This window comes from Oryctolagus cuniculus, chromosome 5, assembly GCF_051225735.1.
Source record: "Oryctolagus cuniculus isolate XC-2025 breed Fujian yellow rabbit chromosome 5, ASM5122573v1, whole genome shotgun sequence".
NCBI lineage: Eukaryota > Metazoa > Chordata > Mammalia > Lagomorpha > Leporidae > Oryctolagus > Oryctolagus cuniculus.
The window spans coordinates 127,742,984-127,756,022 of NC_142871.1; the positions used below are offsets into that span (position 1 = coordinate 127,742,984).

A 13,039-nucleotide genomic window follows, 5' to 3' on the forward strand; every position below is an offset into this window, starting at 1 on the left:
AAAATACAAATCTACTTTACCCTATTTAATGGACAGTTCCTTAACGTTCAAGCACACAGAGATAAACAAAGTACTACCCAGCAACAGTGCTTGAGATACACAGTCCCCAGTATGGAATGATTTAAAATCGCACTGACTGCGCTGCAGCAGTGTCCCTGAACGCAGGGCGGAGTGCACCTGCCGCACCCATACCACAGCACACCACGGAGCTGTACGGGCCGGAGAGGCTCTCCACACACAAACGTGAGAAGAAGGTGGAGACAGAGGTGAGGGGAAGCGAGACTGGTTGGTGAGCTGCTGTCTGCGTCCGCGGCAATGACACAGACGATGTCTCTGGAAACACATGGGGAGATGCCTGCTCTGCAGGAGGCCGAGTGGACAGCAGAGAACACAGTGGGAGGAGAACTGCCACCACGTGCCTTTTTGCACATTCTGAATTCTGAAATGCATTTCCCGGTCCAACAAAATGTTATCAAGTCCAACCGCCCATATACACACTGTTGCTGGAATCTGTTTTGAAGTCTTTTGGTTTCTACAGGAGGGCACGTGGTTGCAGAGCCCAGAACAGCAGGGGAGAGAGGAACACGTGCCTTGAGCTGCCAGGTGCCGGGCACAGATGCGCACCAGCTCGCGGGCACTCAGCTCCCCATTTTCACTGAGGGAGGTGTTCCTATTCCTGCTGCTTCGTGTGAAGAAGCCAACCCAGATGTTGGGGAATCAAAGCCACGTATCAGGAAGGTGGTCCATCCTGGATTTGCGGCTGAGAGGGGCACACCTTTCTGCATTGTGCTGGGGACGAGGCTCGGCCTCCATGTATCCGGGAGTCCTTGGGCAGTAGCGTTCACGACCACCGCCATGCCATCACTCGTCACCACGTGGAATCCTAGGTGACGCACGTGCAGGCCCTTTAACTACACCACACGTACAGAGGCAGGCTACTGTTGGCTGAGAAGCCTCTGCTCATTAGGTGAACCTGACTTAGCTCAAGACCCGATCACCATTAACTCAGCCCAAATTAACTGAGCCCAAACAGAAGTGTAGAGTAACAAGCTCCTCTGCTTCCTGTCCAGCCACGGGCTGTGGGCCCTAATTCTGGAAGGAGCAATTCAACAGCACAGAGAGCTTCAGCAAGTAACAGCGCACGGGCCCTCTCCCCTTGCCCTGAGCTGCTGGCTGCCACGTGGTGCATAGTGTCCTGGGACACTCGGTCAGCTTGCAGCCACCAAGCACCGAGGCCACCGCTGATTTCCAAGGACGGCTGAATGCAGACGCCTGACCGCAGGACCCTGAAAGCTGAGCAGCATTAGCGTTTCCTGCAGATGTGGGATTCTCCTGGCACTCTCTCTCGAGATGCAGGAGCAATGGCAGGGCCTCGTCCTTGTATCGACGTCCACAACCAGGACGTAACACCCACGCCCCCTCACCCAGTGTGGCCCTATCTCCTCTCTAGTGTGGAATGTCTGAGCTGGCTCTGTGGCGTAGCAGGCTGAGCTGCTGCTTGCAGCACGGGCATCCCATGAGCACCAGCTTGAGCCCCGGCTGCTGCACTGCTGGTCCAGCTCCCTGCTATGGCCTGGGAAAGCAGAGGAAGACGGCCCAGTGCTTGGGCCCCCGTACCCATGTGGGAAACCCAGATGAAGCTCCTGATCAGCTCAGCTCCAGCTGTTGTAGCCATTTGGGGAGTCAACCAACGGATGATCTCTCTCTGCTTCTCCCTCTCTCAGTAACTGCCTTTCAAAAAAATAACATCTTAAATAAAAGCAATGCGTGTGAGAAGGCCGGGCCAGGCCCTCCACTCGGGCACTAGGCCCCCTCCTCTCACGCCCTCCCCCACCCTGTATTCCGTGCGTCCTTCCTCTCTTCACCGTCTTCCCTCTTTACCTCAGCACGCTGTAATGCTGGATCCACCTTAAAGAAGGAACGCAAAACCCACAAAAGACCTCTCTTAAGCCCTGATTTGCCTCCGTCAGTGTCCCCACCCCTTTCCTCCCCTTCCTTTTACAGCAACAGCCATCTTCACAAGGGCTGTCTGACAGAACTCGGGGACAACGGATGCTCGCTCCCTACACCGTCCTGTACCGTGGCCGCCGGCCACACGTGGCTGTGGGCACTGGAAATGTGGCTAGGGAGACTAGGGAACAGCTTTTCAGATCTATTCAATTTTAATTCAAACGTAAAGAGCCACATGTGACTGGTGGCTACTGCAGTGGACAGGACAAGTCTACATTTACCAACTCCAACCTCCTTCTACCCTCTTTGAATTCAGTGCAGGCCCTTGCTCTCATTCTCACTGGAACGGCTCTTAGCAAAAAGTCTAATGGTCGCATTCTCCACCCTCCTCCTGCTGCAACCAACCCCAGCTTTCCACACAGCTGATGGCTCTGCTCACCCACGTCCATGTTCTCTTCTCTCGGCCTCCAGGGCCCCACCCTCTCCTGGTCCTCCTCCATCTCCCTGGCTACTCCCTCCTCAGCTCTGAACCCGGAGAGGGCCAGGGCCATCAGTGCACCTCTTCTCTCACCCTCACTCCCCCTGGGAGAGTTCATCGACGCCCATGGTTTTCAATACCATCTATAGGCAAGCTGGCATCGCCAACCCCAGTGCTTGGCAAATTCCAGAGTGAGGCCCAACTCTCCATCTGCTCTCTCTCTCTCTCTCTTACACATACACACATACTTTATTAGCTGGTTCTCCTGGGAAAAGAATCAGAGCAAATAATCTATGTGACCATGTCTCATTATCTGCCTTCCTCCCACTGCCTCCCAGCCAGGGGTCTCCTGCCTCTGCCTTGCCCCTCTAGCCAGTCCTCTACATGGCAACCTGATGGGTCCCACTGCCAACACACTTGCATCCAACCCTGACCCTCCTTGGCCTGACCACTCCAGTGGCCCCCATCTCCCTGAGTAGATGCCAAGTGCTTCATGTAACCTCCAAGACACGTACGTCTGACGTTCGTGAGCCGACTTCACCCCTTTTCTTCTCCTTGTTCACTCCATTCTGGCCACCTAAATGTCCTTGCTGTTCTTCAACACAACAAGCAACCTCCCACCTCAGGGCCTTTGCTGTTCCCGATGCAGGCAGTGAGCCCTGTACTCAAATGTCACCTCCTGGAACACTCTCATACCACATCCCCCCCATCACCATCCCCACTCCCCATCTCCTATTTTTCTTTAGTTCCACAAGGGCAGGGAATTTTGTCTGTTTTGCTTCCTACTACTTCCGCAAGCACCAGGGACTATGGCAGGCCTTGGCAGGTGCTCATTCAGTTTCTGCGGAATGAGTGACTCCCCAGGACACAGCTGAAACTCCCCAGAAGTGTCAGGGGCACACCATGCAAGCACTATCACAGAGCACTGGGGCAGGCCACGTCCAACTCCCAGGGTGACAGGCGGAGGGTGGGATGGGCCATTCTCGGAGCTACGCTGAAGCAGGCAGAGGCCAAGACCCACCGTGCTGATGTGAAGCGCCAGGTTCTCGGTGTCCGTCTGCTCATCCTGTTCCGAGGAATCCGTCTCTTCCATTTGCTGCATCTCCAGCTCCGACGGCAGAAGAGCGGTCAGGTAGGGGATGGTGAAAGGTCTGGCGGCAATCACTGTGGGGGTGGGAGACAGGCACGACTCCGTGGTCAAGGGGGCCCTGCAGCTGGCCTGGAGCCTTACGACACGCTGGTGCGAGGCACCGAGACAACTGCTGCGCTCCAAGCACCTACACAACCTGCCCGGCAGTGTCCTCACGCCCACCCTATGAAGCGCATTGACCACTCCTGGTTTACAGATGGGAACGTGAGGCGCAGAGAGGCTATGCGACTTTCTCAGCACACAGAAAATGGCAACGTGGGATTCGAACTCAAACAGTGTGACTTCACCGCCCACCTGGAGCAAGCACAACTGAAGCCAGACAGAACCGGGACTTTAGCTAGGATCCTGGCAACGTGCTGGATCCAAGCTAAAGTGACCTGGTATCCAAGGTCAGCTGACCCCTCCAAGCACTGTCCCAGAACAGGCAGGGAGATTAACCCTTTCAGCAGGAAGGACCCAGGTCCCAAGGCTGGACTTGGGAACTCTCCACACGGGAGCACCCCCACTGAGCTACGATGCTCCTAGTATACCAGGGTTCCAGTTCCCCCAAAAGCAATGAGTGAGGATGAGAGGAAGAAATCCATTAAAGATCATTAGGAAGTGGGTGTTTAGCCTAGTGGTTAAGACACCCATGTCCTATGCTGGAGTGCTTGGGTTTGACTCCTGGCCCTGGCTCCCGACTCCAGCTTCCTGCAATGCAGACCTGGGAGGCAGCCGCGATGGCTCAAGTATTTGGGTTCCTGCCACCACGTGGGAAACCTGGATCGTGTTCCCAGTTCCCGGCTCTGGCCCCAGCCTGGGCCCAGCCTTCACGGGCATTTGGGGAGTGAACTCATAGATGGGAGCTCTCTCTGCCTTTCAAACAAAACTTGACTGTCGGGAGATATATTACTGTGTTGAAGGAACCGCTGAGCTATAGCCAGCCCAGGAGATATGTTAAAAAATTATTTTTATCCATATCATGTCTAGCAGTCAGACAGGGCTAGGTTTGAATGCTGCTCACTAGGCCTGTGACCTTCAGCAAACTGCTTCATGTCTCTTCTCTATGAGCCTTGGCTTCCTCTACAGGTGGTGATGAGATCATCCCTAACTCACGGGCTCACACGTGATTAAACAAGATGACGTGTGGGAAATGATTAGGACAGTGCCTGGCATTTAATAGCCATCAGCTGCTATCAGTCCAGAGTGGACACACAGCAGGCATCCAAAAGAAGCTGAAAGAGTCAGTCATCTAGACCACTATTCTCCCATTCACCTTTGCAAAAACTGGGCCTGTGGAGAGGAAGTAAGCTGGTCAGCACAGAGCTAAGGGAGGCAGGGCCTGTGAGAGGACACCTGGGCTGTCACTTCTGAGCGAGCCTGACTCCCCTCGGGGCCACCTGAACTTGGTGCACCTCGGGGGCCGATCCCAATAGAAGCCATCACTGTTCTGGAGTCATCCGCGAGGGAAGGGGAGGCGGAACCCTGTGGGAAACCTGCAGCTATGGGAAGGAAGGGAGGGGGACACGGTGAGCCTGAACGCTAACACAGGTCCGCAGAGGGACGGCTCTCACGTGGGAACGTGCTGACGTCGTCTTTGAAAAGGCTCTGGGTCTCGCCTGTCTTGGCCATGAACCGGGTGAGCGCCCGCTCCACGTCGCGCCTCTGCGATGCAGCCTTCTCCCGCAGCACCTGGTAGTCTGACACAGGCTCCCGGTAGGTCTACGGAGAGAAGAGCGGAGACACCGGGGTCATGCCAACGGACTGTTCTGCTCAGCGCAGGCCCCTGCCTTGCTGTGCCGTGTCCTTCCACCCTCTACAATGATCCACTGCCAGCAGTCAGAGCAGAAAGCTACCAGGCCAGAGGAAGGGCAGAAAGACAACTATGTACTTACACTAATATTTCTTTTTTTTTTTTTAGATTTATTTATTTGAGAGGCAGAGTTACAGCAGAGATCTTCCATATACTGGTTCACTCCCCAAAGATTGGCTGCAACAGCCAGAACTGGGCTGATCTGAGGCAAGAAGCCAGGATCTTCTTCTGGGTCTCCCACGTGGGAGGCAGGGGGCCAAGCACCTGGGCCATCTCCATTGTTTTTCCAGGCCATAAGCAGGGAGCTGCATCAGAAGTGGAGCAGCCAGGATTCGAACTGGTGCCCATATGGGATGCCAGCATCCCAGGTGAAGGCTTAACCTACTACACCACAGCGCCAGCCCCTATATTTCTTCTTAAAAGTAAGAAACATGGGGCCAGTGCTGTGGCATAGTGGGTAAAGCTGCCACTAGTGATGCCGGCATTCCATATGGGTGCCAGTTTGAGTACTAGCTACTTGACTTCCCATCCGGCTCCCCGCTAATGGTCTGAGAAAGCAATGGAAGATGGCCCAGGTGCTTGGGCCCCTGCCACCCACTTAGGAGAACTGGAAGAAGCTCCTGGCCTCCCTCGCTATTGTACCCATTTGGGGAGCGAACCAGCAGATGGAAGATCTGTCTCTCCCTCTCTCTCTCTGTAACTTGGAAGGAAGGAAGAGAGGGTGGGAGGGAGGGAGGAAGGAAGAGAGAGAAAGAAAAAATAGGTATTAAGTTAAATAGGAAAGAGAAGTTCTGATGTTCTACTGTGCAGTAGGTGCCTACAAATAATGTGTGTGTGTGTGTGTGTGTGTGTGTCTTTAAAGCTAGAAGACAGATTTTACAAACTAAAATTAAAATTAAAAAATAAAATTAAGAAACGTGCAAACATTTACTGTAGAGACTGACCAGGGGCTCTACTCAGCATCCCTGGCAGCTGGCCCAGGGGTGAGATGCAACCTGAAAGGTGGGCATCCTCCCAGGGAAGCCCCAACAGGGACCACTGGTTCTATCAGTGTAATGGGACGTCCCTTAATCTGTGGGCTTTTTGTTTTTTTTTTTTTTTTTTAAGATTTATTTATTTTAAAGACAGTGACAGAGAATGGGGAAGAGACAGAGCAAGAGATCTTCCATCACTCCTCAAATGCCCACTAAAGCTGGGGCTGGGCCAGGCCAAATCCAGAAGCCCGGAACTCCAGCTGGGTGTGGGAGATGAGCCATCCTCTGCTGCCTTCCCAGATGCATTAGCGGGAAGCTGGACTGCAAGTGCAGTGGCCAAGACACGAGCCAGACACTGCCATGTGGGATATGGGAGTCTGAAGCTTTGGCTTAGCCGGCTGTATCATAATGCCTACCACACTGTGGATTTGCAGACTATATCAACTTGTTTCTTTTTTAGTAATTTATTTATTTATTTGACAGAGTTAGAGAGGTGTCTTCCATCCACTGGTTACTCCCCAGATGGTCGCAATGGCTGGAGCTGGGCTGATCTGAAGCCAGGAGCCAGGAGCTTCTTCCCAGTCTCCCACGTGGGTGCAGGGGCACAAGGACTTAGGTCATCCTCTACTGCTTTTCCGGGCGCACCAGCAGGGAGCTGGATTGGAAGCAGAGCAGCTGGGACTCAAACCCGCAACAAGATTGGATGCCAGCAGCGCAGGTGGAGGCCCAACCTACTATGCCACAGCGCTGGCCCACCCACCGACCTGTTTTCTTAAATCAACTCTCACAGAATGGATACGCTGTTCCAAAAGATTTCCTCAAAAACAGAGACTGAAGAAATTATTAAGTGCAAGCGACTAAGAGGCCGCCATCCCTGCTCCTGATTTTGACAATGGCAGTGAACTTGCTACGGAGTGAAAACAGGTAGGATCTACACACGGGGTGGGTGTCGGTTAAGACACCCATCAGAGAGCCTGGATTTGCTTCTCAGCTCTGCCTTGATTCCAGCTGCCTGTTGATGCGGATGCGAGGAGGCGGCAGTGACGGCTCCAGCAGCGGGGCTCCTGACACCCACATGGAGGACCTAGACTGAGTTCCTGGCTCTCGGTTTCAGCCTGACCCAGCTCTGGCCATTGCAGGCTTTGAGGGAGTGAATCTGCAGATGGGAGCTCGCTCTCTCTCAAACAAAAATCAAATAAACAAAGCTTATTTGTTTTAAAGCTATTCATTGGCGATTAGCCAAACATTTATATTGTAATGGCAAAGATAACATTCTAACAATGACCAAAAGAGTAACTACTATTCTTGACATAAAGACAAGGTTTTAAAAGAAGTACTTGGAAAAATTTCTACCATTGTTACTGTCCCTTCTGGTGTGTCATCAATACAGCTTCCTTATTTAAACATAGAAATTGGGGCCAGCCCTGTGGCACAGCAGGTAAAGCCTCCACCTGTAGCACCGGAATCCCTTGTGGGCATTGGTTGGAGTCTTGGCTGCTCCACTTCTAAACTAGCTCTCTTCTGTGGCCTGGGAAAGCAGTGGAAGATGGCCCAAGTCCTTGGGCCCCTGCACCCACAAAGGATACCCAGAAGAAGCTCCTGGCTCCTGACTTTGGATCAGCCCAGCTCTGGCCGTTGCAGTCATTTGGGGAATAAACCAGAGGATAGAAGACCTCTCTCTCTCTGCCTCTGCCTCTCTGTAACTCTGCTTTTCAAATAAATAAATCTTATAAAAAAAAAAAAATAGGAAAGCACACACAAAACTACCAGTTACCTAACGCTGCACCAAGAATTAGCATAGACATTTGGGGGACCCCTTCCAGTCTTGTTTCCACCTAGCTCAGCACTACGGTGGTCCGGTGGGACAGGCAATATTGGGGCTGGCTTCAGTTTCCTCAACTACACTTTTGCTGACAAATTTGTAAAATAATCGTCATCTGCCAAGCTGTTTCTCAATGGGGAAAAACGTCCCAATCTCTGAGCACCTCTCTGGTCCACAGCTTGTGGGACTCCAGCCCAGCTGTGAGCTGGAACCTGGGACTTACAGCAGTCACAGCCACTAGTGGGGCTTCATCACTCACCGGGGTTTTGATGTAGGTGTGGGGATCGGGGAACTCCGGAAAGTGGCTGGGGATGTGCGGTGGGTGGGGTCGGTTCTGCCCTGCGGTGAGGGCCTTGGGGGTCACTGGCTGATTGGTCACTGGAGCTGCAACAGAGTCACAACCGGTTACACCCGTGCCCAGGGCCCTGGTTTCACAGAATATGGTCTCTGCCCAAACCCGTCTTTTCTCCAAGTAAATGCCCACTGCCGCCTTCTAAAAGTCAGGTACGTTATCATTCCATCATTAACAGGCCTTCAGGGGCTTGAGAACCTATGAAGGCCACCCCTGCGAAGCCCAGTCCTGCTGGATGACCTTGGCTGATGGTCACACCTGCAATCGGCCTGCAAGCCTCTGAGGAGGGTAGGTGGGCGGCCGTGCCCATGGCACCTACGTGAAAGAACGTCTGAGAAACTGAGGAGGGTAGATGGGCTGCTGACTCCCTTTCTAGGGACCCCAGACACACAGAAAGCCGGGGAAGAAAGAGAGGACTGAAGAGTGGCAACTTTGAGAGGGGAATTCTTAAAAAGATGCCAACCTGAAAAAATTAGGAACAACAAAAAAAGTCCAGTGAATTCTCCCCAGGTCCTATAAGCCCAAACTAGTTATTCTACATTCAGCTTATGGCACCCAGCCTTATCTAAGGCACAGGTCGTCAAACATTTTACATAGAGGACAGGAGAGTGAACATCTTAGGTTTCACAGGGTGTTCAGGCTCTGTCATGACTAAACTCTGCCATTACAGCACAAAAGCAACCAGCCCTAGTGAGTAAATATGTCTGTGTGCCAATAAAGCTTTATTTATAAAGACAAGTAGTGGGAGGCCGGTGCCGCGGCTCACTAGGCTAATCCTCCGCCTTGCGGCGCCGGCACACCGGGTTCTAGTCCCGGTCGGGGCGCCAGATTCTGTCCCGGTTGCCCCTCTTCCAGGCCAGCTCTCTGCTGTGGCCTGGGAGGGCAGTGGAGGATGGCCCAAGTACTTGGGCCCTGCACCCCATGGGAGACCAGGATAAGTACCTGGCTCCTGCCATCAGATCAGCGTGATGCGCCGGCCGCAGCACGCTGGCCATTGGAGGGTGAACCAACAGCAAAAGGAAGACCTTTCTCTCTGTCTCTCTCTCTCACTATCCACTCTGCCTGTCAAAAAAAAAAAAAAAAAAAAAAAAAAAAAAAAAAAAAAGACAAGTAGTGGGGCACAGGCCATAGTTTACCAATCTCGATCCAGGGAAGAATGATTACTTTGCAGGTTTCCAAGCATCAGCACTTGCTCTTCTGGTGCCTGAACCTCACACCCTGACCCCACGGGCCTAGATAAAGGTTATATGGTGAACAGCCCAGAGACTAGAAAGAGCCTGCGACAACATGGTAGCTGGCAATCCAATCCCTGGCCCCTCCAACTAACTCATTCCCCAAGAGCCGGAGACATCTGCCAAGGGCCTGAGCTCAGTCACTTACGGGCAGTGATGACCATCCTCTGAGACCGTTTCGCGTAGGCAGGGAGAGTGTCCACGTTGAAACCTAAGACACAGGGGAACAAACATCACCGCCCAGCCTGTGGACAGTGAACATGGGATGAGGGGGGACACTGCGGAGAAGCGGCCTAAACTCCACTCAGCCACGCTGCTGCCGCTGAAGAGAATCCACCAACGGGGAGTTAGGCGTTCTCTTAAATGCGTTCAAAACCCTCGCTAGCTAAGTCTCCCAAGCTAGAGGCAAACCAGGGGAACACAAAGGCACCCAGAACACTCGGTAGACACGCTGATCCCGAGGGACTCCTCGCTCCCGCATTACCCCACCCGCTGCCCCCAGCACTGCACACGGGAGTCGCACTTACCCATCTCCACGAGCGTGACCACAATATCCGACAGCGTGGGCTGAGTCCGGGCTGTGTGCTCACAGTAAGACTTGGCACTCCTCCCAATCTCTGAGATGTCTAAGGGGTGGGGGTCAAAGGCACAGACTTTCATCCTCAGTTCCTCAAAACCGAAACAGACTTATCTCCCACGTGAGCCGGCCACGCTACCTCTACGTGTACGCCCAAAGCTGCTGGAAGCAGGGATCCAGGAAGACACTTGTACGCCGATGTTCACAGGAACGTTATTGACAATAGTCAAAGACCTGCTGCCCACTGACAGATGAACGGATAAACAAAGTGTGGCACCTACGGACCACGGAATAGCATTCGGTCTTCGAAAGGAATGAAATGCCGGCAGGCTACGGCATGGATGAGCTTGGAAAACATTACGCTAAGTGAAACGAGGCAGATACAAAAGGACAAATGTTTAAAGATCTCATTTACATGAGGTACCTAGAAACGGCAAATCCATAAGAAACAGCAAGTAAGAGGGAGGTTCCTAGGGGCTGAGGGGTGGGAGGGGCAAAGGGGCAACGGGGAGCTGTTCTTAATGGGCGTACAATTTCTGTATGTAGGTTTCACATACAGTGAAAGTTCTGGAAGTTCTGGAAATGGATAGTGCTGACACGGTTGCCCAACACCATGAATATACTAAGTCCATGGAATTGTACATTTAAAAATGGGAGGAGGGATTCATTTTGTTATGCAGAGCTTACTCCCCTCTAAAGATCTTATATTACGGGGGCCACTTTTTGTTTCTTCTGCTGGAAGCGGAACCTCTAGTTCACAGTCATGCTGAAGTCCTCCGGGGCACGGTGGAAGGTGCCTAAGACACAGCTTAGGGAGTTGGGCCGCGTGGATGGGCTTTGGAGGTGGCTGGGAAGTGCCATGAACATCCTGACTCAGGATGAATTCATTTATTTTTTTAAAGGTTTTATTTAATTATTTGAAAGGCAGAGTTACAGAGAGAGAGGGAAAAGAGAGAGGGAGAGAGTGAGAGAAAGAGAGGGAGAGAAATTTAACCACTGGTTCACTCCCCAGATGGGCACAATGGCCGGGGCCGGCTCATGGCCAAAGCTAGGAGCCAGGATCTTCTTCCAGGTCTCCCACGTAGGCGAAAGGGCTGAAGCACTTGGGCCACCCTCCACTGCTTTCCCAGGTGCATTAGTGGAGAGCTGGATCAGAAGTGGAGCAGCCAGGAATTGAACATGTACCCAAATGGGATACCAGCACTGCAGGCAGCCTACCCAGCTATGCCACAGCACTGGCCCCACAGCGCTGAATTCAATGCACAGGAAAAGTCTCTCTCTGGGGACGAGCGCACAGGTTTCATTCAGAGAAGAAATGGATCCCAAAAGATAAGGAGACCCTGTCCCAGGGACCCAGCTGCTCATAAGATAAAAGCAAGAAGCACAAAGTCTACCTGAAACCTATCCCAACTGCTGCCGCCTAAGCCAGTCACTGACACCAGTCTCTAGACAGAACCTTCACACTCTCAATTCCAAGATCTTCTCAAGAACGGAATTCTTTTTTTGGTTGGGAATTATTAGTTCATTTTTGGGGGCCAAAGTTGTCAAAGTGCAGTCTGGAAATCCCTGGCAGTCTCCCAAATCTTTTCCAGAGTCTACAGGTCAAAATTGTTACTTTTTAAAAGATTTATTTATTTAGTTGAAAGTCAGAGTTACAGAGAGAGAGAAAGAGAGGCAGAGAGAGAGAGAGAGAGAGATCGATCTTCCATCTGCTGGTTCACTCTCCAGATGGCTGCAATGGCTGGAGCTGTGCCAATCTGAAGCCAGGAGCTTCTTCCAGGTCTCCCACATGGGTTCAGGGGCCCAAGGACTTGGGCCATCTTCTACTGCTTCCCCAGGCCAGGCAGAGAGCTGGATTGGAAGTGGAGCAGGCGGGACTTCAACCAGCGCCCATATGGAATGCTGCATTGTAGGCGGTGGTTTTACCCGCTATGCCACAGCGCCAGCCCCTACAAGTCAAAATTATTTTCTTAACAAAATTAAGTCATTATTTGACTTTTTTACTGTCATTCTCTCATGTACTTTTCCAGGGTTATATGACTTCGGATGACATCACCACTCTGATGAATAACGGAATGTGTGACTGTATATCCTTACATTTTAGAATTTTATTTTCAAATCTGGCAAATATAGGCACATGCTATATATACCTAAGTATTATGCATATGTATAGCATATGTATAACATATTTTGTACACATATAAAAGCTCTTGGGGATCCTCAATATTTGAGTCTGAAAGTGGTTCTGAGACCAAAAAGTGTGAGGTCACAGGTTTAGGAAAACATCTGGTATTAGAAGTTCAAGGGGCAGGCGTGTGGCACAGTGGTTAAGATGCCAGTTGGGATGCCCACAAGCACACACTGGAGTGCCGGGGTTCCAAGTCCTGGCTCTGCTCCCAGTTTCAGCCTCCTGCCAACACACACTCTGGGAGGCGGCGAGTGAGGGCTCTGGAACTCGGCTCCCTGCCGCTCATGCGAAAGGCCTGGGCGGAGTCCCTGGCTCCTGGGTTCAGCCTGGCCCAGCCCTGGCAGTGGTGGGCATTTGGAGAGTGAACCAGCAGTTGAGAGATCTCTGTCTGTCTCCCTCTCTGCCTTTTAAATAAATAAATATATTTAAAAGTAATATTAAAAAAAAGTTTCTAAAATCAGCTGCAGAAAGTGGCTCCACCCAGGGTCACACCCTACTCAGGGCAGCACACATCTGGGTCTGAT

General features: G+C 52.1%; 1 protein-coding gene across 3 annotated transcripts in view; it reads right to left on the bottom strand.

The window, feature by feature from the left end:
* TAF8 (TATA-box binding protein associated factor 8) overlaps positions 1-13,039 on the bottom strand; it is a 29,078-nt gene that overhangs the window by 13,996 nt on the left and 2,043 nt on the right. For all 3 annotated transcript variants that reach the window (XM_008262913.5, XM_002714675.6, XM_089333959.1), the window contains exons 3-7: positions 10,278-10,376; positions 9,899-9,961; positions 8,426-8,550; positions 5,132-5,279; positions 3,450-3,592 (exon numbers count right to left, since the gene is read on the bottom strand). In XM_008262913.5, the coding sequence (XP_008261135.1) occupies positions 3,450-3,592; positions 5,132-5,279; positions 8,426-8,550; positions 9,899-9,961; positions 10,278-10,376 (578 nt within the window). The remainder of the gene's footprint in view (positions 1-3,449; positions 3,593-5,131; positions 5,280-8,425; positions 8,551-9,898; positions 9,962-10,277; positions 10,377-13,039) is intronic.